Source organism: Emydura macquarii, unplaced genomic scaffold (genome assembly GCF_026122565.2).
Source record: "Emydura macquarii macquarii isolate MOO-44397 ecotype Brisbane River unplaced genomic scaffold, CSIRO-AGI_Emac_v2 contig_2661, whole genome shotgun sequence".
In the NCBI taxonomy this organism is placed as follows: Eukaryota; Metazoa; Chordata; order Testudines; family Chelidae; genus Emydura; species Emydura macquarii.
The window spans coordinates 204,359-230,878 of record NW_027132798.1 but is presented as its reverse complement, the minus strand read 5'-3'; the positions used below and the strand labels follow the sequence as shown (position 1 = coordinate 230,878).

Sequence of the window (26,520 nt, the reverse complement as noted above, 5' to 3'; positions counted from 1 at the left end):
CGGGGCCGGCGCTGACGTCGGTCTCAGCTGCTGCCCGCACAATGGCCGGTCGGGCGGGGCGGCGGCTGGCCCGGGGAGCCTGCGGCGCGCGGAGCCTCTAGCGTGAGCGGGGGTGCGGGGCCGGGGCCGGGGCCGGGCCCGGCCGGGGGGGTAGGGTGTCCCGGGGGGGGGCGGGGTGCTCGGCCGGGGGGCGCGGGGCGGGGTCTGCGGAGGCAGCGCAGCGGGGTACGGGGGGCAGAGCTGGCCGTGGGGCGGGCGGCGCGGGGCAGGACGGTCCCTGGCCCCGGTCCCATCCCCGGCGCGGTCCCCGGGCTCCTGCCTCCTTCTGCGCTGCCCGTGCCCGAGCCCGTGCCCATCCCCGTGGTGTCTGGCCGCCCCCGGCCGGCAGCCCATCTCCCGCCCCGCCCCGCCCCGGCCCGGGTCCCATCCCCGGCGGGGTGGTGCTGAGCGGGCAGCGGGCCGTGCCGTGCCGGGCCGGGCCGGCCGTGCAGCAGCTACTGCGGTCTGCCCGGCGGGGGTGCGGTCTGCGCTGTGCCCCGGCTCCCCCCTGCCCCCGGCTCGGGACCGGCACTGGGACTGGGGGTGTCAGCGCTCGATGTCGGGTGACCCAGCGCGGGGTGCCGGCCGGGCCCGGCTGCCCCGTCAGCCCCTGGCTCTGCCAGCTCGGTGCTGGCCTCCTTGGGCTGGGCGTGGGCAGGCCCCATGGAGCCCGGGCCAGTCCGAGCCGTTTCTGGGTCCCCCCGGCCCCCGCTCTCGGACACAGCTGGAAGCAGGGCCCAGCAGGGCGAGGTGGACGGATGCTCCTGGCCCAGAGGACAGAGCTCTGCCTCCGGCACGCCCGGCCTGGCAGCGGCCCGGGAGGGGGGCCAGCTCCTGTGCCCCCCGGTGGTGGGGGGCGGGTGCTGGGGGCGCTCGGGGTGCCCCACGGCGAGGGGGCTCAGGGCAGGTGCTCAGTGCGGGGGCCTGGCCTGGCTAGTGCGCGCCCAGGGCAAGTGCTGGCAGTGGCTGTTTGCGGGGCCCGGCCCTGGGCTGGGGGGCCCTGGCTGGGGGGCCTGGCTCACCCCGCTCTGTCTGCAGGTCAGTCGCAGGCGGCCCGGCCTCGCTGCCCAGCTGGTGCCATGGCGAAGCGCGAGTCCAGCGCCAGCCCCGTGGTGCGGCAGATCGACAAGCAGTTCCTGGTCTGCAGCATCTGCCTGGACCGGTACCACAACCCCAAGGTGCTGCCCTGCCTGCACACCTTCTGTGAGAGGTGAGTGCTCCCGCCTGCCCCCCCCGGCCTGCCAGCCCCCCGTGCCCGCGCCCCCGCCTGCACACCTTCTGTGAGAGGTGAGTGCTCCCGCCTGCCCCCCCCCGGCCTGCCAGCCCCCCGTGCCCTCCCCCCCGCCTGCACACCTTCTGTGAGAGGTGAGTGCTCCCGCCTGCCCCCCCGGCCTGCCAGCCCCCGTGCCCTCCCCCCGCCTGCACACCTTCTGTGAGAGGTGAGTGCTCCCGCTCCCCCCCCGCCTGCCACCCCCCTGTGCCCCCCCCCCCTGCGTGCACACCTTCTGTGAGAGGTGAGGGCCCCCCCCCCCCCCCGGCCTGCCCCCCCCCCCCCCCCCCCCCCCCCTGCGTGCACACCTTCTGTGAGAGGTGAGTGCTCCCGCCTGCCCCCCCGGCCTGCCAGCCCCCCGTGCCCCCCCCCGCCTGCACACCTTCTGTGAGAGGTGAGCCCCCCCCGCCGGCCAGCCCCCCCCCGGCCTGCCAGCCCCCCGTGCCCCCCCCCTGCCTGCACACCTTCTGTGAGAGGTGAGCCCCCCCGCCTGCCCCCCCCCGGCCTGCCAGCCCCCCTGTGCTCCCCCGGCCTGCCGCCCCCCCCCCCGGCCTGCCACCCCCCCGTGCTCCCCCTGCCTGCACACCTTCTGTGAGAGGTGAGTGCTCCCCGCCTGCTGCCCCCCCCCACTCCCTGGCCTGCCATCCCCCACCCGGCCTGCCGCCCCATGTTCCCCCTGCCTGCACACCTTCTGTGAGAGGTGAGCCCCCCGGCCTGCCACCCCCCCCCCATGCTCCGCCCTGGCCTGCCGCCTCCCCGTGCTCCCCCTGCCTGCACACCCTCTGTGAGAGGTGAGCCCCCGGCCTGCCGACCTCCCATGCTTCCCCCCGCCTGCCTCCCCTCCCCCCAGATCCTGCCCCTCCTGCCGCCCCCCGTGTTCCCCCTGCCTGCACGCCTGTGAGAGGACAGTGCTTGACCTGCTGCTTTCCCCGAAGCTGCTGAAAAAGGGGTGTCGGGGCTGAACGCCCCCAGGCGGGGGCAGCACTGAGGCGGGGCAGCCACTCGGTTACTGGGATGCGGTTCCCCATCCGTAAACTGTCCAGGCCAGGCCAAGGGGCTGGAGGAGGCCAGAGGCCCTGGAGAGCGTCTGTCTGGAGTCAGAGCCCTGGGCTGAGCGGGAGGGTCCCCGGAGAGCAGCAGGGTGAGGGCCAGGAGGGCAGGGACGGGCCCTGCCTGCACCCGGTGCTGTGTCCCACTGGGGGGCTGGGGGGGGCAGGACGGGACCTGCCTGCACCCCGGTGCTGTGGCCCGGAGGTGCCATTCCTCCCCCGAGCTCCGGGTTCTGGTGCATTCTCCACTCAGCCCCGTGGAGCCCGCGGCTGCTGAGCGAGAGCTGAGCCCACGTGATGGTGCCCACCAGGTAGTTCGGGGCAGGGAACAGGGAGGCTGGCAGAGGAGTTGGGGGGGGCTGCTGGGATGGGAGCACCGGGGGCAGGGCCCTGCCCCATGCCTGGGACCCGGGCCACGAGAGCCACGATCCCACAGAGCCTGGTGGCGCGAAGGCAGGGCAGCGGGGCCGTGCTGAGACCAGCTCTGGCGCCCGGGGGTGCGGGCTGGACCTTGCTGATTGGCACTGGGCTCCTGGAGGCCGAGAAGCCAGGCGCGCCCTGCTCGCCGGCGCCATTTGTTCCTGGCGGTGAGCACCACGGCCAGCTGGGCTGGAAAAGGCCCCAGAACTGGCTCTGGTCCCCGCCGGGCAGCCACACCTGGTGACTGGCCTGCGCCGTCACCGCAGCTCTGCTCAGGACCGGCCCCTTGGCGCCTGCAAAAGGAGCCCGCCATGCCCGCCTCTAGCGTGGCAGCAGGCGAGGGGGGACGGGGAGACCCCGCCGTGCTGCTTTGGGGTGCTGTCCTGTGGCCGCTGCGCTAGCCCAGAGCCTTGGGGCCCCTTTCATGGCTGCAGCCTCTGTGCCACGAGCCAGCCAGACCCCCGGGGGTCCCGCTCTCCCTCCAGGCCTGGCCACGCGGCCTCTGAGACGCCTCCTGCTTCCCGCCCTGAGCTCTGTTCGCCAGTCCAGCTGAGACGGCCCCGGCTCAGAGCCGTGTCCCCGCACTCAGCTGTATTGCAGCGATGTCAGAGGAGAGCCGGCCGGCACGCGGCACAGGCAGTCCCGTTGTTCAGGCTCCGTCTCCCTTCGTCAGAGCCCGTGGGGGAGCCCCGACTCCGTCTAGCCCCCAACTCTTACCCCACCTCCCCCTTCCAGTCCTTGCTCCTCCGGCTGGGGTCTTGGCGGAGAGGTGGCGAATCCCTCTCCCGCTGGGGCGCTGGGTGCCGGTGTCCATGTGCTGGTGACTGGATTTGCCCTGCTCTTCTCTGGCTCTCCATTGATATGATCGTAAAGACCCATCCTGGCTCATACAACTGGGGGATGTTTGTACCCACGTCGCTGAGGCCACGTCTACACTGCAGAGTTTTGCAGATCCAAGTTATGTCGGCACCAGCACGTTGCCTGTGGATCCTTGCGCTGGCGCTGCACGTGCTCCCCAGGGTGCTGGTTTGATGCCCAGGGCTGTGTGCAGGGAGCCCACCGGCCGGCGCCGGGTCTTTAGGGAAACTTGGGCTATGCCCGGTGAGGCAGAAACGAGTCGTGCATGGATGACTGGGAGCAAGACATCAACTTCCCATAATGCAACCTTCTCCAGCCCATAATTTCATCTCCAGCCCCTGCTTTTTGCACCTGTTCTCGATTTCCCATGGTCCTGTGCCGCTGTCCGCCGTCTCACCGACGCACACGGCCTGCACGTCTCTGCGCAGTCCTCGGGTGGGTGCAGAGCTGCGGGGACGTGAGGGTGCCTCGGGGACGGGTGCCTGCAGGAGGTGGTGAGCGCCAGTTCCAGTGGCTGGCAGCACTCACGGAGCAGCTGCAGCTGGCGGAGCGGGCCCGAGAAGTGAGCAGTGGCTGGGGGGAGCGCCGAGCTCGGCCTGCAGGTTAGGGATGACGCGCGGCGGCTGCAGAGGGTTGGGATGCGGAAGGCCCCGTTTCTGGGTCTGCGCCAAGCCTGCGCCCGTGCAGGGACACCAGAGGGAGAGCTGCGCAGCCAGCGGAGAAGCGAGTGGCCATCGCAGGGCGGAAACTTGCAGCGCCGGATTGCTGCCGCTCAGTGGGAAATGGTTCAGGAGTTGGGACGATCCAGCCCGGGGGCTGTAGCCTGGCACGTGTGCAGGGCCATGGATGCAGGCTGTGGCTCTTGCCCGTGGGCAGGACATCGCGGATGGGTTTGCAGCTCGGGGGTTCCTACCCACGGCACGCACATCCCTGTTTTGGCACCCGCCCACCTTGCCACCGAGTACATCGGCGGAATGGGCTGCTTTCCTGTGGTTCTGCGAGCGCTGGAGCATCACCAGGGACGCTTCGCTGACGTCCGTGTGGGCTGGGCAGGGAAGATGCGTGGCCCTTGCCTCTCTAAGAACACCGGATTGGTCCGAAAGCTGCAAGCAGGGACCTCCTTTCCCGCCCGGCAGATTCCCATCGGCGGTGTTGAGATGCCAGTAGAGACCCTGGGGGACCAGGCCGCCCTCGACCCCCGGCTCACAAAGCTGTACACCGGCTGCCTCGAGAGTGCCGAGGAAAGGTGCAGCTGCCGGCTCAGCAGGTGCCGCATGCCGGTGGAGTGCGCTTTGGGAGATGCAAGGGGTGCTGGTGGTGTCTGCTCCCCAGATTAGGTCTCAGTGGAAGAAACTGTGACCCGTCCTTGCCCAGGGTAGCCAACTGATAATGCCAAGGTCAGGGCAGGCTGCAAAAGGAGAGCGGATTCTCCCCACGCTGGTGGGTGACACTGAAGCCTGGCTTCCCAACCAGCCACAAACTGCTTCTGATTTCCCCACACTGGATATCAAGAAGCCAGTCCACAAATGCCCACAGCCCCCTTCACTGCATTCCAGTTCCAGGCTCCCAAATCAGCACTAGGTCCAGTAAAGAGACCAGTTATTTAAACTCTCTGCTCTTTGCTAAAAAGGTTCCCTCTGACCCCAAGGGGTCAGCCACAGCACCAGATCAATATAAGTTTGGATCTTACCTAGAATACCACGCTGGCAGCCAATCCTTTAGTAACTAAAACTAAAGGTTTATTGTAAAAAGAAAGAAATAAACCATGAGGGAAATGTTAAAGGATTAGAGCAATCACATACATACAGAAGATTAAAAGTCCATACACATCAGGTTTCTGGAAGAATTGTGGATTTGCAGGCTTGTATAGTCCCCTCTGGTTCACATCCAGTACCTGGATGGATCTGAGTCCTTCGGTTCAGTTGCAAGATGAATTGATCCAGAGGTAGGTGTGTGTCTGCAGCTGGACAGGAGCAAAGACAAAATGGATTCTGATGGATTCTGTGGTTTGATCTTATAAACCCCTGTTGTCCCTGGCCATGCGGCCTGGGGAAAGTCACAAGAGTTAAAATGGAGTCCAGAGTCACGTGGGCCAATCCTGGTAACTCTTCAGGTCTGCCTGGGGTTTCTTCCTGGGCCCCTTGCCTCTGTGAGTGTCTTAATGGGCCATTAAGTGGGCTATTGTCTTGCCGCCATCCTGTCTGAGATGTTGCCCAGGCAGCACACTTTGAAATACAGAGGTCTCAGATATATCCAGCTTCCTCTTCACCCATCACACATGAACATAAGTATCATCATCTGACTTAGCACAGCGCAGCCTTCCTAACCGTGCCCGACATGGCGCATCTTAGGCGAAGATTTGTGATTTAGACACACTGATGTTAACCCACGTGACAAACGCTCCCCCTCCCCCCCACATGCCCAGCACGACAGAAACGTCCCAGTGGTTGGCGCCGCCTGCTGCAGCCTGCGCGGTAGGACCCAGCCCCTCCCCTGTGTAGCAGCTGTGGTGAGCAGCACACCTGCACTGAGCGCTGGCACCTCTCGCAGGGGTCGACGTGACCCTCCCGCCAGCGGCTCCAGGCCCCTCTCCGGGGGTGGGAGCCAGGCTCGGTCAGCCACGAAAGCTCCGGAACTGGGGGCGCTGGTACCAGCCTCGGTGCTGAGATTCGCCTGGCACTGACTAGTCAGCGGTGAGCCCTTCCTGCTGCCAGGCTGTGCCTTCACGGAGCCTCCTTCCTCTTGGCACTGGACCCGGCACCAGCGCCAGCAGCATCAGCACCAGCATCGCCTCCCCAGTGCTGCCGTTCCCGCTAGGCTCTGGTGGTGCGCTAGGCTGCGCTAGGCTCTGGTGGTGGACGAGCCACCCGCGGGTCTGGTCCGTCCCTCTCCAGTCGCACAGCATGGCCATCGTGGGGCCCGCCGGCCCTGGAGTGGAAGGGACCTCTGTCGCCATCGGCCTCGGGACCCGGCCTGCTGGAGCTGGGGGGAAATCCTGGCGAAGCGGCAGAGGTGATTCGGGGGATGCGCTTTCCACCATCAGCGACCTTCCCAGGCTGCTCTCGAGAACAGCTGGCGCCTCGGACGATCCAGGAGGGGACGCGCGAGCTGTCCAGTGCCCTCTGCTTCCCTGCGCCCGTGAGAATCAACCTCCCGCTCCAAGGACATGCTGGAGCCAGCAAAGGGCCCGAGGCAGCCCCGCCTGACTTCCCCACTCGGAGTCCTGCCCCGGGGGAGAACATTTCCACGCGTGTCCGAGCAGGCCCCTCCAGGAGAGTCGAAAGATGGGGCCCCCCTTGGGCGAAGGAGCGATGGCTCGCCCCTGCCACGTCGCATTGAAATCCTCCAGCCATGCTCCTGAAGAGTCACATCCGTCTCTCCTGCGGCGTGGCGAGGAGCTGAGACCACCGGGGAGGGGCAGATGGCAGCCGAGACAGCGTAGCGAGCGCCCGTGGCCAGTCGGAGCCGTACCCAGCGTCCCCGATCAGGCTCCCACACTTGGTCCCACAAGAGCAGGGTCCGGTTCTGTGGGTCGCTGCCCCGGCGGGTGGCTGGCTGAGCCCCATGGAGAGGGATTGCGCCACGCACGTTCAGGGGAGCCTGGCCAAGCACCAGGAGAACGTGCCCCTCTCACCTCGTCCTGGCCACGGACCCGGGACCAGACATCCAGCAGGGATATCGGCGTGTCGCCCGTGGCTGTCCTCCTCGGCGGGGCGTCCCTGCGGCTGCTCCTTAGCCTTGAGCCGAGATTTCGAGCTCGCTGGGTCTGTTCGGGCCGCGCGTGTACCCCGTGCGTCCTTGGGCGACCTGTACTTGGCTCGTCCATGCTGCCTCGGCCTGAGACACCCCGCCCGGCGTGTCCCCCCTCGCGGGCGCAGCTTCCTCCCTGCGTCCGCGCTGCGGCGTCTGGAGGATGTTGATGTGAGCTGGGTCAGGGAGATGTTGTTTTCCCTCTCTTCCCCCGGAGCCTTGTCTTCGCCTGGCGGGGAGACATCGAACGCTGCTCCCCTGCGGAGCGGCTCCACCCCGTCTGTGCCGTTGCGGGGGGAGTCCCACGTCTCCCAGAAGTCACCTCCTGTCTGCTCCTTACAGCCAGGGACCAGGGAGATGTGGCCGTGGAACGCGCCCGGCAGCCGCCCTCTGGGCCAGGGGTGAGGGTCAGGATTTTCTGGACGTCGTTTGTATGAATATGGGCCGGAGCCCCCTGGGCCGGGCTCTGCAACCCCTCGGGCGCAGCCAGGCAGGATCTACTGCGCGGAGTCTGCCCCCCCCCCGGGTCTCCCCACACCCGTGCAGCTGCCTCCTGACTCTGCCCCACAGGGTTCAGCTCCCTGCTCTGCCTGAGCTCCCCTGTGGGTCCCCCTGGACGGGACCCTGAGGAGCCCTACACGCCCCCAAAGGGGCCGGGCACCCGCCTGCAGCCAGGAGCGATTCCCGGCCAGCGCGGAGCCGGGGGTTATTCGATCCCAGGTCACAGCGTGGACGGACTTTGTCAGCAGCGTAGCTAGGAGTTACAGCAGCGACCTCCCGCAGAGTTTGAGCCCCACTCTCGGCCCTTCCTGCCCCCCAGCACCCCACAGAGGACTGGCCTCCTCCAGCCAGTCACCCCCCAGACCCGTCCTCTTGCCCCTCCCTCATCCTTTGTCTCCTGCCTGGGCAAGGTGGCCGCCACTCTTGGTCTCCACCTGCCACAACTGTCATAGCTGGTTGGGCCAGGGCAGGGGGTCCTGGCCAGGTCTGTGTACGTGTGGCTGGGGGGGCCGTCTGCCCTCCAGTGGCCTCTGCGATGATCACACCCCCGGGTCCCATCGCCGACACACAGGAGTAACATGGGGAAACTGAGGCACGCACCCAGCATTCAGAGAGAAGCCCAAGAATATCGTCACGTCATCACAGAATACCGTGCGTGCCTCAGTTTCCCTGTATGCAGTGTTATTAACGAGGCGGTGGGAGAGGGCTGTTTACTCTCTGCAGAGGCCCAGAGAGGCAGATGTGGCGGGTGCCCGGCTCTCGGGTTTGGAGCCCAGGTCAGTGGGGAGTCCCCGAAGGCAAAGCAAATCCCATCACTGGCCTCGGGCCCTCGGGGGCGTGTAGCCAGCAGTGCCCGTTCGGCCGGGCCGCCTCGTGGCCAGCTGCGGGGGTGTGCAGGCGAACTGCCCTCCGGGCCTTCTCCGGCCGGGCTTCCTGCGGGCTCAGCCCCAGCAGAGGGGAGCAGGACGCGTCTCAAAGTCCAGCTGTGGCCCGGGGTGAGTAACTCACCTCCTCCAAGCCGGGTCCCTGGGCTCCACTCAGGCGGCTCCGGGGCAGCGCCCGGGGGAGGTTGGAAGAGGGGCCGACCTGCAGCCAGCACCGCGGAGCCGGGCGCGCAGCCAGACCTGAGGCTTCGGTAGCGCCTGGGTGGCAAACAGCGGCTGGGCAGCGCTCCGGGCCGGGGCAGATGCTGCCTGCGATCGGGCTGGCGGCATCTCCCCCTGCGGCCTCCGCAGGGCAGGCAGCCGCTCTCCCGTTCGTTCGTTCGTTCGAAAACCTGGCAGGAGCCCAGAGACCGGCCCACCGAGGGCACGAGGGGTCCGGCGATCCCCTGCGCTGCCCAGTGGGGTCTGCTCCCCCCAGGCATTACACTGGGTCTGCTCCCCCCAGGCATTACACTGGTTCTGCTCCCCCGGTCTGCTCCCCCCGGGCATCGCACTGGGTCTGCTCCCCCGGTCTGCTCCCCCCGGGCAGTCCTGCCTGGGCACCCAGGGCCGGGGCGGGGCAGTCCTGCCTGGGCCGGGCTGGGGCGGGGGAGGGAATAGGGCCGGGCACAGAGGGGGGTCAGGTGCCAGCTGGGGGGCAGTCGCTGGGGGGTGACCGAAGACGATTGCCCTTGTAGTGATGTTCACTTTGTCTCCCTCTGCCTCGCCTGCCCCCCGCTCACGTGTCTGTCCGTCCGTCCGTCTGTCCCACGCCATTCACAGGCTGATGTCAGGCTCCTCTGTGGGAGCCCCCCACTGCCTGGCATGTCTGGATCCGCTCCCCACATCTGTCTGTCTGTCCTCATTCCCCCCCCCCCCCCGTCTGTCTGTCTGTCTGATCCACCCGGACTTCTCCCCATCCTCCAGAGCCTCTGCTTGTCCCGGTGCCAGCGATGGCCCCGCCGGCTCCCTGGCCCGGCCCGTGCCTCCCCAGCGCTCCAGGCGTCCTGACCCTCTCGCTGTCCCCGTTCTGCCCCAGGTGTCTCCAGAACTATATCCCACCCCAGAGCCTGACCCTCTCCTGCCCCGTGTGCCGCCAGACCTCCATCCTGCCCGAGCAGGGCGTGGCCGCGCTGCAGAACAACTTCTTCATCACCAACCTCATGGAGGTGCTGCAGCGCAACGGCGAGAGCAGCGGCCGCCCGGACGCCGCGCTGGACTCGGTCGGGGCCGTCACCGGCCAGCCGCTCTCCTGCCCCAACCACGAGGGCAAGGTGGGTTCCCGCTGGCGGGGGAGGGGGCCCGGGCGGGGGCCCTGGGGTGGAAGGGGACAGGGTGGCTGCGCTGGAGCTCCCCAGGGACCGGGCCCTTGAACCCCTCGGGGCGCAGCCAGGCAGGATCTAGCGCTCGGCGTCTGCCCCCCCCCCCGGGTCTCCCCACATCCCTGCCACCGCCTCCTGACTCTGCCCCACAGGGTCCAGCCCCCACGCTCCACCCGAGCTCCCCCTGCGGGACCCCCATGGATGGGTCCCGGGCAGTCCCTCCGGAGCTGGCACCTGCAGCCAGGCGCGATTCCCAGCCAGCAGAGCCGGGGTTATTAGCTCCCAGCTCACACGCGGCAGGACTTCACCAGCAGCGTAACTAGGAGTTACAGCAGCGACCCCGCAGAGCCCCGTTCTCGGGGGAACTCCTGCCGGGCCCCACCGGGACTGGCCCCTTCCCCCAGCCACCCCCAGCCCCGTCCCCCAGCCCCTCCCAGTCCTTCCTCTCCTTCCTGGGCCAGGTGGCCTCTGCTCCTCTGTCACAGCCTGTCACAACTGGTTGGCTGAGGCAGGGGTCCTGGCCAGGTCTCTGTACATGTGGCTGGGGGGGCCCGTCCGCCCTCCAGTGGCCTCTGCGATGATCACACCCCCGGGTCCCATCGTCCACACACACCGAGTAACGTGGGGAAACTGAGGCACAGCCAGAGAGAACCCCCGGAACATCTCCACTTCCTCCCCATGGCTCCACTTCCCGGGGGGCGTGGTGCCAGCCTGGCCGGACTCAGAGCGCGGGGGGCTCTCTGGCCCGGCGCCAGCCTGACCGTCCCTCCCCCCCCGGTCCCCCCGCCCCCAGGTGATGGAGTTCTACTGCGAGTCGTGCGAGACGGCCATGTGCCACGAGTGCACGGAGGGCGAGCACCGGGAGCACGTCACCGTGCCGCTGCGCAGCGTGGTGGAGCAGCACAAGGGCTCGCTGCAGCAGCAGCTCGACGCCATCAAGAGCAGGTACGGGGGGGGGGCACTTCTTGGAGTGGGGCTGGGGCAGGGTGAGAACCCCCTCGAGCCCCCCTCATTGGGGGGAAGGCGGGGCTGGGGGTTCCCAGCTGGGGGCCCCGGCAGCCTGTGGTGGTGGGGAGCTGCCCCCCTGACTCCTGGGGGGAGCTCTGGGGAGGGGCTGCCCCCCAGCTGACCGTCCCCCCTCCCCCCCAGGCTGCCCCAGCTGACGGCTGCCATGGGGCTGGTGACGGAGATCAGCAAACAGCTGGTGGAGCGCAAGAACGAGGCGGTGGGCGAGATCGGCAGCAGCTTCGCGGCGCTGGAGCAGGCCCTGCAGCAGCGCAAGGGGCTGCTCGTGCGCGACCTGGAGGCCGCCTGCGGCGCCAAGCAGAAGGTAACGCGGCCCCCGCCCCGCCCCGCCCTGCCCTGCCCCCCATGGCCCCTCACAGCCCCGTCCCACCCATCCAGCTCCCCATGGGCCCCCGGGGCCCCTGCATTTACACCCCATAGCCCCACCCCCGCAGAACACCTAGGGTCCATCCCGCCAGCTCCGCGGTGCTTCCTCGGCAGCGTTTCTCCACCTTCCTTGTTAGCGAGTCCCCCCGACTCCCCTCCCGGCCCTGCCCTGCCGGGTCAGCACCACCCTGCCCCCTCCCGGCCCTGCCAGAGTCCCACAGGGACGGTACCTAGAACCCCTGGGGGCGAAGCCCGGCAGGGCTCCAGTGGGGCGGCTCTCCCGAATCTGGCCCTGCAGCGTTCAGCCCCACTGCTCTGACTGAGCCCCCCTGTGGGTCCCCCTGGACGGGACCCTGGGGAGCCCTGAACACCCCCAGGAGCCAGGCACCCGCCTGCAGCCAGGCGTGATTCCCAGCCAGCGGGAGCCGGGGGTTATTAGCTCCCAGGAGCGGGGCAGACAGAACTTGGCAGCAGAGTCGAAAGAAGTGACACGGTCGATGGACCATCTGGGGCAGCCGCAGAGCCCCATTCCTGGGCTCCCCCAGGGACTGACTCCTCCCGCCAGCTGCCCCAGACACCCCTGCTGCCCCTCGCCCTCCTTTGTTCCTTTCCCACCTGGCCAGCTGCTCTTCGGCGCCTGGGGCTGGCCCGTGTGGGGCTGGGTGTAGCCACTGTCCGTGTGCAGGCGGCTAGAGTCAGCTACACCTGCCCTCTCGTGGCCACCACGCAGACCACACGCCCAAAACCCGGCCCCCAGTGCTTGAATAGTACCTAGGGAAACTGAGGCACATACCTCCACTTAGGAAGGAAGAATCCCATGCACAGCTGTAGACTGGGGACCGACGAGCTGGGCAGCAGTTTTGCAGAAAAGGACCTGGGGGTAACAGTGGATAAAAAGCTGGATATGAGTCAGCAGTGTGCCCTGGTTGTCAAGAAGGCTAATGGCATATTGGGCTGCATTAGTAGGAGCATTGCCAGCAGGTCACGGGAAGTGATTATTCCCCTCTATTCGGCATTGGTGAGGCCAGATTTGGAGTATTGTGTCCAGTTTTGGGCCCCCCACTACAACAAGGATGTGGACAAGTTGGAGAGAGTCCAGCGGAGGGCAACAAAAATGATGAGGGGGCTGGAGCACAGGACTTATGAGGAGAGGCTGAGGGAACTGGGCTTGTTTAGTCTGCAAAAGAGAAGAGTGAGGGGGGATTTGATAGCGGCCTTTAACTACCTGAAAGGGGGTTCTAGGGAGGATGGGGCTAGGCTGTTCTCAGTGGTGGCAGATGACAGAACAAGGAGCAACGGTCTCAAGTTGCAGGGCGGGAGGTCTAGGTTGGACATTAGGAAAAAGTTTTTCACTAGTAGGGTGTGAAGCACTGGAATGGGTTACCTAGGGAGGTGGTGGAATCTCCATCCTTAGAGATTTTTAAGCTGAGGCTTGACAAAGCCCTGGCTGGGATGATATAGCTGAGGTTAGTCCTGCTTTGAGCAGGGGGTTGGACTAGATGACCTCCTGAGGTCCCTTCCAACTCTAATCTTCTATGATTCTATGATTCTATACCGTATTAATTAACAACATTCCCACTTCATCACAGAGGCCGGGTCAGCGCCCCCCAAATTCCCTCAGCCCTGCGACACCGGGTCAATTCCCGCCCCTGTGGTGCCAGGTCAGACCTCCCCCCAGCCCCAATTCCCCTCCCCCCCAACCCCAGCCTTGCAACGCTGAGTCAGCGCCCCCCGCAGGTTCAGGCCCCGCCCCCGTGAGGCTGGGTCACTGGAGCAGCATTATCCCCCTGAGCAGCTTGTCATGGGGCATCCCCCGGCCTGGTCCGGCCCCCCCCAATCCTGGCTGTCTGCCCCCCGCCCTCCCTTCTGCACTGGGAGACTCCGCCCCCCCTGGTCCAGCCCCGCCCCCTCCTGGCCCCGCTGTCTGAGCTGTGCCCAGCCCCGCCCCGCCCTGCCCTGCCGCCCCCTCCCAGGTGCTGCAGGCCCAGCTGGATGCCCTGCGCCAGGGCCAGGAGAACATCCTGAGCAGCTGCAGCTTCACGGAGCAGGCGCTGCACCACGGCACAGAGACGGAGGTGTTGCTGGTGAAGAAGCAGATGAGCGAGCGGCTGAGCGCCCTGGCCAGCCAGGAGTTCCCCGAGCAGCCGCAGGAGAACCAGCAGCTGGACTACGTGGTGGAGACGGACGGCGTCCGCAAGTCCATCCTCAACCTGGGCGTGCTCATCACCACCAGCGCCATCGCCCACAAGACGGTGGCCACGGGCGAGGGGCTGCGGCACGCGGTGGTGGGGCAGCCCTCCTCCCTCACCATCACCACCAAGGACAAGGACGGGGAGCTGGTGCGCAGCGGCAGCGCCCAGCTGCAGGCCCAGGTGCGGGCGCCCGACGGCAGCCTGGCCACGGTGGAGGTGCTGGACAACAAGAACGGCACCTACGAGCTGCTCTACACCCCGCGGCAGGAGGGCGACTTCCTGCTCTCCATCCTGCTCTACGGCCAGCCCGTCCGGGGCAGCCCCTTCCGCGCCAAGGCCCTCAAGGCCTGCGACGTGCCCCCCTCGCCCGAGGACGTCAAGCGCCGCGTCAAGTCCCCCGGCGGCGGGCACGTGCGGCAGAAGGCCGTGCGCCGCCCCTCCAGCATGTACAGCAGCAGCAAGAAGAAGGAGAACCCCGTGGAGGACGAGCTCATCTTCCGCGTGGGTGAGCGCGGGGCTGGGGCTGGGGCGCGGGAGGAAGCGGGGGGCTGGGGCCGTGGGGAGGAGGGCGTTGCTGGGGGGCACCAACATGGGCGGGCGCGTGGGCCTCCTCTGCTCCCTTGAGGCAGCCCCGGAGTCAGCCCCGGCCCGCGCAGGGAGGGACAAACGCAGCACGGCCAAGGCAGGGAAGGAGGTGGGAGCGGCTGGGCCGTAGCGGAGCAGCCAGCAGCCGCCGTCCCACGAGTAACGCCCCGACGGCCGGTGTCGAGGGGGCCGGGGCCGGGGCTCCAGCAGGGAAGCACAAGTGAAGAATCACGTCGGCAGGTGTCAGGCGTTCGCGCCGACGCTTGCTGCACCCAGTGGGTGCCGGGGGGTGCGGGGGGGACACGTGACTGGTCACGTCTCCTCCCACGCCCAGCCTGCTGCTGCCGCGTTACCTGCGGGGGGCTCTGTCCTGCTGCCCCTGCTCTCCCTGCTCTGCAGCTGGGCCCAGGCGGGGAGCAGGAGGGAGCCGCTTCTAAGCCCAGCTGAAGCTGGCCCCTCCCGCCCGCTGCTCTGCAGCACAGTACTGCCGGCGAGAGAGCCTGGCTGGGCAGCCGAGGCCGAGTGAGCTGAGGAGTGGGGGGGGCTCGAGTTCTTTGCATCGGTCTTCACGGCTGAAGGTGTGCGGGAGATTTCAGGTGACGGATCTGAGGCACTGTCCCAGAGGGAGGTGTCAGTAGAGGAGGTTGTGGAACAAATGGATACATTAACCAGTGATAAGTCATCAGGGCCGGATGGTTCCACCCAAGAGTTCTGAAGGAACTCAGATGTGAAATTGCAGAGCTACCAACTGTGGGATGTAACCAGTCATTTAAATCAGCTTCTGCACCAGGTGACAGGTGGGTAGCTGATGTGACGCCAGTTTTTATAAACGGCTGCACAGGCGATCCTGGCAATTACAGGCCGGTGAGCTTCTAACTTCAGTACCAGGCAAATTGGTTGAAACTATCGTACAGAACAGAATGATCAGACACAGAGATAAACACGATTTGTTGGGGAAGAGTCCACATGGATGTTGTAAAGGAAATCATGCCTCACCAATCTACTAGAATTCTTTGAGGGGGTCAACAAGCATGTGGGCAAGGGTGATCCAGTGGACATAGTGTACTTAGATTTTCAGAAAGCCTTTGATGAGATCCCACACCAGAGGTTCTTAAGCAAAGTAAGCTGTCATAGGGTAAGAGGGAAGGTCTCTCCTGGATCAGTAACTGGTTAAAAGATAGGAAACAAAAGGCGGGAATAAATGGTCAGTGTTCAGAATGGAGAGGTAAATAGTGGTGTCCCCCGGGGTCTGTCCTGGGACCAGTGCTGTTCAACATATTCATCAATGATCTGGAAAAGGAGATAAACAGTGAGGTGGCAAAATTTGCAGATGATACAAAACTACTCAAGATGGTTAAGGCCAAAGCAGACTGCGAAGATGTACTGGGGGGATCTCAGAAAACTGGGTAACAAAATGGCAGATGCATTTCAATGTTGCTAAATGCAAAGTAATGCACTTTGGAAAACAGAATCCCAGCTACACGTATAAACGGATGGGGTCTGAGTTAGCTGTTACCACTCAAGAAAGATCTTGGAGTCAGTGTGGATAGTTCTCTGAAAACATCTACTTAATGTGCAGCGACAGTCAAAAAAGCTCACAGACTGTTGGGAATCATTAGGAAAGGGTTACATAATAAGACAGAAAATATCGTAATGCAGCTTTATAAATCCATGGCACGCCCACCTTGAATACTGCGTGCAGATCTGGTCGCCCCATCTCAAAAAAGATGTATTGGAATTGGAAAAGGTACAGAAAAGGGCAACAAAAATGATCAGGGGTCTGGAAAAGCTTCCCTATGAGGAGAGATTAATAACACTCGGACTTTTCTATAAAATCATGACTGGTGTAGAGAAAGTAAACAAGACAGTGTTATTTACTCCTTCTCATAACACAAGAACTAGGGGTCACCCACTGAAATGAATAGGCAGCAGGTTTAAAACAAACTAAAGGAAGTACAGTATTTCTTCACACAGTCAACCTGTGGAACTCCTTGCCAGAGGATGTTGTCAAGGCCAAGACTAGAGCAGGGTTCAGAAAAGAGCTAGATCAGTTCCTGGAGGACAGGTCCATCAATGGCTGTTAGCTCGGATAGGCAGGGGTGCAAAACCATGCTCTGAAGTGTCCTAGCCTCTGTTTGCAGAAGCTGGGAACAGCTGATGGGATGGGTCACTGCTGATCGCCCCGTTCTGTTTGTTCCCTGAGGCACCTGGCACTGGCCACGGCTGGCAGACGGATCCTGGGCGAGGTGGACCGTTGGTCTGCCCGCTCTCATGTTCTTCATGTGTGTTAGATGTCTGGACACAGCGTAGAGAGTCCTTAGCTACCCCAGAGAACAGAAAGTCACAGCAATGTCTGGTCAGCCAGAGCCCAGAGCGCCCTGACCCCTCTTTACTCCCAGTCCCAGCTTCTCCTGCCTCCCACACTTCACAGCCCCTCGCTCGCTCGCTCGCTCCTCCCTCCTCCGTCCACGTTCCCGGGCACACGCTGCACCTGCCCCTCCTCAGCCCTTCGTCCTCCAGCTGCTCACACCTGCTGGCTCCCTGCCCAGGTGGGCCGTGGTCGTTAGTTGCCAGGTGCCAAATGGCCGGGCAGTTGTCTTCTCGGACCCTCCATGGACACGGGGCCAGGCCCCAGACAGCCGGCGTCAGTCACACCTGTCAACCGCTGTGCCCCCCGCCTAATTAACCATGCAGCACATAGGGGAAACTGAGGCGCACACAGCATTCGTCCAGAATATTCTGACAGACTCCCACCCCGTCACATCTCTTCTCCCTTTGACACCGAGCCGCGCGGGGTCACATCAGCCGGTGAGCTGGGGACGTTCCCGCCCCCCCCCCCTGTCTTACCCACAGCTGGCCCCGCATCCTTCCCGGCCCTTGGCAGCTGTTCCACCCAGCACTTTCAAGGTCCCTGTAGCCTGACCGCTCCGGTCACCAGGCCGGGCACACACGGGGCGTTTTCGTGGGCCTGGCCCTTCGTTCACCCCAAAAGGTCTGGGTTTGAACGGGCCGGGACCTGCTGCTCCCTGCCCCCCTGGGCTGTCGGAGGGGGCAGGCCGTGAGCCCACATTCTGCCGTGGGGTGGCCGTCGGGGCCACAGCCTGGGGTGTTCTGATCCTTTGAGCGTTTGGTCCTAACCCAGCCCTGTGTGTGGGGCTCTGGTTTCCCTGGGGCTGGGGCCCTGCACCCAGCCTCACCACGTCCAGCCCCACTGCAGCTGGCCCACCCCAGGGCTGTGTGTGGCCCGGGAGCCCATCTCCCCTCTGGAGGTCAGCCAGCTGCCTTGCCCCCGGCCCGGCCTGTCCCGGTCTCCCCCGGGCTTCGGGCCCTCTAGGTGAAGAGACTCCACCAGGGCCACAGCCAGCCTCCGACCGGGCGTCTGGCACCAGCCGCTTTCCCCTTTCCCGGCGCCTCGCACCCTGTGTGAGGTAAAGCTGCCCTGCCGGTGTCTGCCGGCGCTCCTGGGTCCCAGCCGCACCGTGCTCGGCTCTGCCTCTGCTCCCCGGGGTAGGCAGCGTGCTCGCTGCCCTGGCTGTGTCACCACGTCCGAGCCGCTGTGGGGCTGGGCGGGGACCGTCCCTCGGGCCACTCGCAGGGCAGCCAGGGCTCCGGAGACAGCCAGGCAGGTGGCTTCAGCTCAGCCCTGCCTCTGTGTTACCAGCCGGGGGGGAGAGGGTTCCCCGCCTCCCGCCAGCCCCCGAAGGACCAGCCCCAGCATTAGCTCAGAGCGACGGGCTGCCCCACGGCGCACGGGCTGCGGCAGCCCCTTTGTCCCGGCCATTGGCCACGTTAACCCTTCGCAGGTCTGCGTGGCCCCGTTTCCTTACCCTTGGGGCATTGCGCCCACGGCCTCCCCCTGTGCCCGCGGCAATTACACCTCAGATCTTGGAGGGGTCTTGGGGGAGCTCTGCCCCTCGGCCACTCGCCCAGCTCGGGGTTTGCCTGAGCCCTGCTTCTGGGGCGCCTCCGGGGGTCCTCTGTCCGCAGACCCAGGCTCAGGCAGTCCCCTCGGGTCTGTCCGTCCCTGGGCCTACTGTCCAGAGAGTCACCGGCCACCCGCCTGCCCTGCCCATCTGGGGGCTCCTGCCCCATGCCGCGCTCTGAGCCGGGAGGGATGCCAGAGCTGTGGAGGATAGGTTTACATTCCGAATAATGCTGGGAGGTGTGAGCCGCGTTTCGATACCGGGGCCCGGCTTCCTGCAGCGGCAGGAGATCTCAGGGAGCGGCGCCGGGCCGTGGCCGGGGAGATGGGGTGACATCCACTAAGGACGAGTGCAAAGCAGGGACAGCCAGTCGCACCCGTACACGGTGGGAGCGCTCGCAAAGGGAGCTGGGTCGGCGTGGATCACAAGCCAGGTCCGAGCCGGCAGGGTCGCAGCAGTGCAGACAGGCAGGCGTCGCTCCGGGCTGCGTTAGCGGGCGAGTTGGACGCAAGACACGAGCCGTCCTCCGTCCGCTCTGTGCCGCGGGTGGGGCCGCACGGAGAGCTGTGCCCGCTGCCGGGCGCCACGGTTCAGGAAAGCCGTGACACGCTGCGGCAGGGCCAGAGAAGAGCAGCCCACGGATAACGTCTGGAGCGCGGGGCGGGATTGCAGAGCGGGATTGCAGAGCGGCTGCGATTAGCCGGGGGCGGGGGCGGGATAACAGCCAGAGGAGGGTGATGAATTGTTCTGCCCCGCTGGAGAGCGGACGAGCCGCAGCGGGTGTGAACTGCAGCCGGGCGGGATGGGCTGCGCGTTCGGAACACGGCCTGGCCGGCTGGGCACCGGGTTAACGGCCGAGGCCGGCTGTGGAGTCTCCGGCACTGGAGGGTTTCGAGGGCCGGGGCTGGGCTGGGTAACGCTTGGCCCTGCGTCAGCGCAGCGGGCTGGGCTCGACGGCCTCTCGAGGCCCTTCCAGTCCTAGGGGCTGTGCTGCTGGGCCGACGCCCCTCACCTGTGCTCTGCCTGCAGGGAGCCGAGGCCGGGAGAAGGGGGAATTCACCAACCTGCAGGGCATCGCCACCTCCAGCGCCGGGCGCATCGTGGTGGCCGACAGCAATAACCAGTGTGTGCAGGTAGGCGCCGGCCGGCCCCTGGCCCCTCCTGTGCCCAGCGTGTCCCCCACTGACGCCTTTGCTCTGCTCTGCTCCGCTCCGCCCGCCAGGTCTTCTCCAATGAGGGGCAGTTCCGGCTGCGCTTCGGCGTGCGGGGCCGCTCCCCCGGGCAGCTGCAGCGCCCCACCGGCGTGACGGTCGACATGAACGGCGACATCATCGTCGCGGATTATGACAACCGCTGGGTCAGCATCTTCTCCCCCGAGGGCAAGTTCAAGGTGAGAGGGCGGGGCCAGGGGCGGGGCCAAGGCAGAGATGTGAGGGGGCGGAGCCACTGGGTTCTCCCTGCCCCCCCCGGAACGAAGGGAGGAGACGGACAGAGCAGAGCAGATTTATCCCGGGGCAAAGAAACACTTGTAACGCTGCTCCCCAAGTGGCCTGTGGAACTCCTTGCCACCGGCTCCCCGGGGCAGCAGCTGAGCAGGACCCAGGCAGCCCCGCAGTGAGCTGGCAGGGGCCAGCTGTGGGGCAGGTTAGCGCTGGCACGCCAGCCTGGGGATGGAGGCGGCGTCCCCGTGCCAGAGGCGGGGGGCAGGGCTTGCCCAGGGTCCGGCCCGGGCCGCGCGCTCTAATGTCCCGCCCCTGTCGCTGCAGACGAAGATCGGGGCCGGGCGGCTGATGGGCCCCAAGGGCGTGGCCGTGGACCGCAACGGCCACATCATCGTGGTGGACAACAAGGCCTGCTGCGTCTTCATCTTCCAGGCCAGTGGCAAGCTGGTCACCAGGTTCGGCAGCCGCGGCGCGGCCGAGCGGCAGTTTGCAGGTACACTCGATGGTAATGCACGACCCGCAGGTCCTTACGTACTGCATGCCTTGGCTTCCTGCTGCGCCGGGCTGGCGCGGGCGGGCACCGCCCGGCCCTCGGCTGGGCTGCAGGGGCTGGAGCGACTGGCACGGGGCCGGAGCATCAGACCGGGGGCCAGGACTGCTGGGCGCTATCCCCGGCTGTGGGGCGGGGTGGTGGGGTGTAGTGGTTAGAGCAGGGGGGGCTGGGAGCCAGGACTGCTGGGCTCTATCCCCAGCTTGGGGGCAGTGGGGTGTAGTGGTTAGATGGGGGCTGGGAGCCAGGACTGCTGGGTTCTATCCCCAGACTGGGGGGCAGTGGGGTGTAGTGGTTTGAGCAGGGGGAGCAGGAGGGTGTAGTGGTTAGAGCAGGGGGCTGGGAGCCAGGACTGCTGGGCTCTATCCCCAGCTTGGGGGCAGTGGGGTGTAGTGGTTAGAGCAGGGGGGCAGTGGGGTGTAGTGGTTAGAGCAGGGGGGCAGTGGGGTGTAGTGGTTAGAGCAGGGGGGGCAGGGGGGTGTAGTGGTTAGATGGGGGCTGGGAGCCAGGACTGCTGGGTTCTATCCCCAGACTGGGGGGCAGTGGGGTGTAGTGGTTTGAGCAGGGGGAGCAGGGGGTGTAGTGGTTGAGCAGGGGGCTGGGAGCCAGGACTGCTGGGTTCTATCCCCAGACTGGGGGGCAGTGGGGTGCAGTGGTTTGAGCAGGGGGAGCAGGGGGGTGTAGTGGTTAGAGCAGGGGGCTGGGAGCCAGGACTGCTGGGTTCTATCCCCAGACTGGGGGGCAGTGGGGTGCAGTGGTTTGAGCAGGGGGAGCAGGGGGGTGTAGTGGTTAGAGCAGGGGGCTGGGAGCCAGGACTGCTGGGTTCTTTTCTCTCTGGGAATGGCCTGCTGCCCTCTGCTGTGCTCCGCAGCTGCCCCTCCTCCCACACCCACGCCAAGGCCGGGCTCTGTGTCCATCCAGCTTCCCTGGGCCTGCCTTGGGCACCCTGTGGCCAGGAGCGCAGGTGCTGGATGGGGGCCGGACCCGCCCCTGTGCTGACGCAGACCCCGGCTTTGCTTCTCCCCCCAGGGCCACACTTTGTCGCCGTGAACAACAAGAACGAGATCGTGGTGACCGACTTCCACAACCACTCGGTGAAGGTGAGAATGGGGCTGTGCCCCCCGGTCTGCCCCCGCCGGCCAGCCCCCCAGCCCCGCTCTCCCTCCTGCGCCTGGGCTCTGCCCCGCGCCGCAGCCAGGCCGGGCCCCTCTGCGGGGACCCACGCGCCCAGCCGGGCCCTGCCCTGCCTGCCGAAGCTTTTGCGGGGCGTCTGTGGGGCGTCGCCTCCCCTCTGCGTCCGTCCCTGGGAGAGCCCTGCCCTTACCCCAGCCGCCCGCCCGTCCGAGGCCCGCCGGGAGGTGCCTGTCCCTTGCTCCTGGGGGCCTGGCGGCCCTCCCGGTTCCAGCCCTGCCCCACAGCGGCTCTTGGCCCCTCTGCGCCCAGGGGCAGGGTGTGCAGGCGGAGCAGCGCCCCGGGCCGGCCGGGCTGACGAGCCCCGTCTCCCGCAGGTGTACAGCGCGGACGGCGAGTTTCTCTTCAAGTTTGGCTCGCACGGGGAGGGCAACGGCCAGTTCAACGCCCCCACCGGCGTGGCCGTCGACGGGACCGGCAACATCATCGTGGCCGACTGGGGCAACAGCCGAATCCAGGTAGGGAGCGAGGGCCCCAGCCGGCCCCGCAGCGGTGCCAGGGAGGGGGCAGGGACCCTGCAGGGCTGGCGGGGGGCTCGTGCCCCACGGCCGGTGTCCCCCCGCCCCGCACGCAGTGGCATTCCTGCGGCAGCGCCAGAGCAAGGCCCCGTCCGTCCCTGCCGCTGAGCTCCCCGCCTGCGTGTCTGGTGGCAGGGAGTTCCCCAGGCCCCGCCCCGCGGTGCCCAGCCCCGGGGCTGCTCGGCTGGTGTGGTTTTCTGGCGAGTGGCGCGGGCGGGCCCAGTCCTCGCTCTGCAGTGCCCTCTCTCCGCAGGTCTTCGACAGCGCCGGCTCCTTCCTGTCCTACATCAACACGCTGGCCGACCCGCTGTACGGGCCGCAGGGCCTGGCGCTCACCTCGGACGGACACGTGGTGGTGGCCGACTCCGGCAATCACTGTTTCAAGGCCTATCGCTACCTGCAGTAGCCGAGGGCAGGGGGGGACCCGGCCCAGAGACTGGCGCTGAGCGCTGGGCCCCCCAGGCTGCGGGGCGGGGGGTGGGTGACCCGCCCGTGGGGAAGGGCTGCCCAGCGAGGGCCAGCAGGGCCCCTGTTCTTGGGGGAGGCTGGGGGCCGCCTGCCCCCCGGGTCCCTTGCTGCAGCTTTCCAGGCGAGCCGCTCCAGGGGAATGGGGGGCTGGGGGCATTGTTCCACCTGCCTGAGCGCGGCCCCTTCCGCCCCTGCCCCGTCTCCCCCACAGCACCCGCCCGCTGCCTCTGTGCCCCCAGCGATGGCCCCCATATCCCACCAACGCCTGCCCCCCCAAGCCCGCCTGCTGCGCCCTGTGCCCCGCAACGCCCCCCACCCGTCCCCCTGTGCCCCACAACAATACCCACTGCCTGCTGTGCCCCCTGGGCCAGCCCCCCCAGGCCAGCCCTCCCCATGGCCTCCAGCAGCTCCTCCCCCCTGCGCCCCCCGACTCGTGCCTGCTCGCGTGGGTCGATCTGCACTTTATTTCTGGCTGGGGCCGGGCACCTGAGCTCAGCGCTGGGGGCCCGGGGAGGGGTTGTGCCCCCCCCGTCCACCCTCCCGGGGCTGCCTCCTCACCTGGGGGCCTGCAGGGCCCAGAGCAGTGGGCTGGCATGGGGCTGGGGCGTGGGGAGGGGACCAATGCCCGGGTCTTGGCCGGGACCTGCGCTGTCTGCTTGTTCTACGTGGGCGGGACGCGCCCCCCAGCCCTGCCCGCCGCGGCTGGCTGCCTGGCCTGGTGCTGTGCCCGGGACGTGGGGCGGGAGCCGGGGGCTGCCAGGCTCTGGTGTGTCGCGGGGGGGGCGTACCCCAGTCCCGCCGGGGCGCAAGGGGCCTTTGGCAGTGCCAGGGACAGCTCGGCTTCAGTGGGATCCCCCAATCCTGGCCAGCGCCAGCTGCACCCCAGCCTGTTCTGCTGGGAGGGGAGGCTGCCCCCCATCCAGGGAGCCCCATAGCAATATTCCAAGCAGGGCCCCCCCCCCCCCAAGAACCAGCCCCTCCCCTCCTGCCCCCAGCGCAGCGCTGCTCATCCAGCCTGGCCCCAATCTAAGCCCCCCAGCTTTCAGCCCCCCGCCCCAGGGGCCCAGCCAGCACCCCCAGGGGCCCGGGCGGGGCTGCTGTGCGCTAACGAACCATATGTACAAAATAAAGTATTCTGAAAATAACCGGGCCTGTCCCTGGGGGGCACAACCCCCATCAGCCGGGCGCAAGGGGGGGCTGAGGGCTCAGTGGGGCCCTAGGCTGCCACGAGTGGGGCAGGGGCTGGCCCTTAGCCCCCCAGGCTCATGGCCTCCCTGCCGCACCTGGCCTGGGCTGCCCCATCCATGGGGATGTGGACGCTGGGGGGGGCCCAATGACCTGCCGGGAGCTGAGTCACAGGAAGGACCGGACATGCGCTGCCTGGGCCGTGACCAGCTGGGTGGGACAGCCAGCACGGACCTTCTGCTGCGACCAGCCGGCTCCACAGCTGGGCCCCGCCTGGCTGCGTGGGCAGGGGCCGGGCACCTGGCGTGGGACAGGCTGGGAACGGCCCCCACAGTGGCTAGGGAACGCCTGAGCACTGGGGGGGTCACCACCCCTCCCCCCACTCCCATTCAGCCCCTGGCTCAATGCTGTCACCCCACTAGCTCCTGTGCCCCCACCCAGGCTGCCCCCCACTAGCCCTTCTGAACCCAGGCTGTCACCCTGCAGCAGCCCCGGTCTGTCCGTCTCCCCAGATCTCATCTCCCTGCCCGGCCCCGCAGGTGGGGCACTGTGAGACGCAGCCTCCGCCCCCTGCTCCGGCCCAGAGCCAGCTGCCCTCGTCTGGTGCCACAGCGACCCCTGGTGGGCGACAGGTGCAATTGCAGCGCGACCCCCTCACGGCGTCTCTTTGCTGCCCGGTTCTGAGCTGGACATGAATTCTGCACTTGTTCCCTGCCACAACGGGCTCAGCTACCCAAATACCACCACACACGGACCCGAGGTTGCTACCCCTGCATCGGGCTGCCAGGACGGGCTGGGCTGCAGCGAAGTCTCAAACAGGTGCTGGCTCGTGGCACAGCTGGACCCCCCGTCGCATGCCCCCATATTCCTCCACCCTCTTGTCCTCGTGTGCCCCCACCTCCTCGCGGTTCATGGCAGGGCCTGTGGCTCGGTTCCTCGGCGGTATCCATGGTGGCCTGCAGAGCGGCACAGGGGTCTCCGCCGAGGGCGGCACGAGCTCTGCGACAGCGACAGGTCTGCGGCTCTGCACTGGCCCCGTTGTTAGCCTCCCTGGACGCCTGGCGCAGCACCTCGGCTCCCCGCGGCGCTGCTGCTGGGTGCTGCTGGCCCTGTTCTCCGGCGTCCCCTGAGCACCCTGCGCGTAGAGGTTGCGGTTTCCACGGCGGGGCCGGAGCTGGGCCTGCACAGCCTTGTCTGCCCCCGGCCCAGGGACCCAGCATCGCCCGCCTGGCAGCAGCTGAAGCGAAGGTTACAGCAGCAACCAGCTGGGGACCCCCCGAGCCCCCTTCTTGGTCTCTCCTCTCAGGGATCCCCCACAGGGCCCTGACCCTCTCCCAGTCACCCCCAGATGCCCCCTGGCCCTTGTCTCTTCCCGGGCAAGGTGGCCTCCGGCCCCCCCCCCCCCCACCTGCTCTCCAGCATTGTGCATGGGTCTGGGCCTGGCCATTGTCTGGTGCAGCTGTGAGGAGGTGGGGATGTGCTTAATGATTCCTCTGAGTGCTGGGTGTGTGCCTCAGTTTCCCCATCTGTGTTGGTGATGGGACCCGGGGGTGTGATCATCGCAGAGGCCACTAGAGAGTGATTCCCCTCCCCCCCCAGCCACACGTCCGCAGACCTGGCCAGGACCCCCCGCCCTGGGACGGGGTGACAGGCTGCGGCAGGCAGAGACCAAGCAGGAGTGGTCATCTCGCCCAGGAAAGAGACAAAGGATGGGGGAGGGGCACAGGAGGTGTGTCTGGGGGTGGCTGGCTGGGGCCAGTCCCCTGTGAGGGGTCGGGGGGGCAGGGCCTGAGAATGGGGCTCGGGGGCTCCCCGGGTGTGGCTGCTGCAACCTTCGCTTCATCTGCTGCCAGCGTCTGTCTGCGGGTGACCCCGAGAACCAGTAACACCCCCCTCCTCCCCCGGCTCCTGCGCTGGCTGCCAATCGCTCCTGGCGGCAGGCGGGCGCCCGGCCCCTTTGGGGGCGTGTAGGGTCCCCAGGGTCCTGGCCAGGGGGACCCGCAGGGGGAGCTCGGGCAGAGCAGGGCGCTGAACACTGGGGGCCAGGCAGGAGGCGGCGGCACGGGTGTGTGCAGACCGGGGGGGCGGGAGGGCCCGACTCCGCAGGCTAGATCCTGCCTGGCTAGATCCCAGTTCCTGGGGACCCCGGCACAGCAGGGCGCTACAGGCAGCCGCACCGGCCCACGAGTGGTCGCTACAGAGATCAAATACCCCGACACCGAGCTACATGCGTAACACACCGGGGAAACTGAGGCACATCCGGACGCTCCAGAGACGACATTAAGAATTTCTCCCTCCGGCACCGACGTGAGCAGGGAGGAGAAGTGGCAGGTTCTGTACTGAGACCAGGCCTTCCCGAGACACGGCCAGGACTGACAGACTGACAGACGGACAGACAGCCAGGCCGGGGGCGCGTCCTGCCTCGTGCCGTGCTGATAACCACGCACCCGGCTCCCGACCCCAGCCTGCACCCGGCCGTGGCAGGGCCCAGGAATGTGAGCGCCCAAAGTCAACCCATGGAGCAGCCGGGGCGGGGGGCGGGGGGACATTCGGTCCCGGGCCAGGCCTGTTACCCCACCCGCCCTGGGGGGGGACGGGCCGGTCGCCGCGGTGAGGGGTGAGCCGGAACGGGCGGCAGCAGACGGCGGGAGCCCGAACGCAGCCCGGGGGCAGGAGGGCTGCGTGGCTGCCCGGGGGGGGGTGCTCCAGAGCGGGGGGGGATGCTCCGGTGGCTCCGGAACCCCCCCTCGCCCCCCCCGAGAAGAGCGGGGCTGTCGGTGAGCGATGCCGGGGGACGTTGGCGCTGCCGCCGCTCAGCGCGTTTGCGAAGGTGCGGGGCCGCGAAGTGCCGCCGGAGCCGCTGCCCGCGTCCGTCCGTCGCCAGCGGAGCCGAGCCCGGCCCGTGCCATGGCCCCGGCCCCGGCCCCCGCGGCCCGGCGGCG

General features: G+C 67.1%; 1 protein-coding gene across 3 annotated transcripts; it reads left to right on the top strand.

The window, feature by feature from the left end:
• Window positions 1-24,643, top strand: TRIM3 (tripartite motif containing 3). Of its 3 annotated transcripts, none has more exons than XM_067564623.1 (12): window positions 1-102; window positions 1,078-1,249; window positions 9,850-10,084; window positions 10,926-11,077; window positions 11,282-11,462; window positions 13,498-14,221; window positions 19,254-19,357; window positions 19,447-19,614; window positions 19,991-20,171; window positions 21,246-21,316; window positions 21,725-21,865; window positions 22,179-24,643. In XM_067564623.1, the coding sequence occupies exons 2-12, from the start codon at window positions 1,119-1,121 to the stop codon at window positions 22,329-22,331; spliced, it is 2,241 nt and encodes a 746-aa protein (XP_067420724.1). In that variant the 5' UTR covers window positions 1-102; window positions 1,078-1,118; the 3' UTR covers window positions 22,332-24,643. The 3 variants fall into 3 exon arrangements, with proteins under 3 accessions (XP_067420724.1, XP_067420725.1, XP_067420726.1); XM_067564624.1 differs by having other exon boundaries at window positions 19,991-20,159; window positions 22,179-24,598; XM_067564625.1 differs by lacking the exon at window positions 1-102 and having other exon boundaries at window positions 1,114-1,249; window positions 9,911-10,084; window positions 22,179-24,598.
• Window positions 24,644-26,520: the final 1,877 nt, after the last annotated feature.

Excerpts from the sequence above, each read along its gene's own strand:
- TRIM3 (XM_067564623.1), top strand. The coding sequence starts at position 1,119 with ATGGCGAAGCGCGAGTCCAGCGCCAGCCCCGTGGTGCGGCAGATCGAC. Across the intron at positions 14,222-19,253 it reads CGAGCTCATCTTCCGCGTGG|GGAGCCGAGGCCGGGAGAAG; the intron begins GTGAGCGCGGGG and ends CTCTGCCTGCAG. Across the intron at positions 21,317-21,724 it reads TCCACAACCACTCGGTGAAG|GTGTACAGCGCGGACGGCGA; the intron begins GTGAGAATGGGG and ends CGTCTCCCGCAG.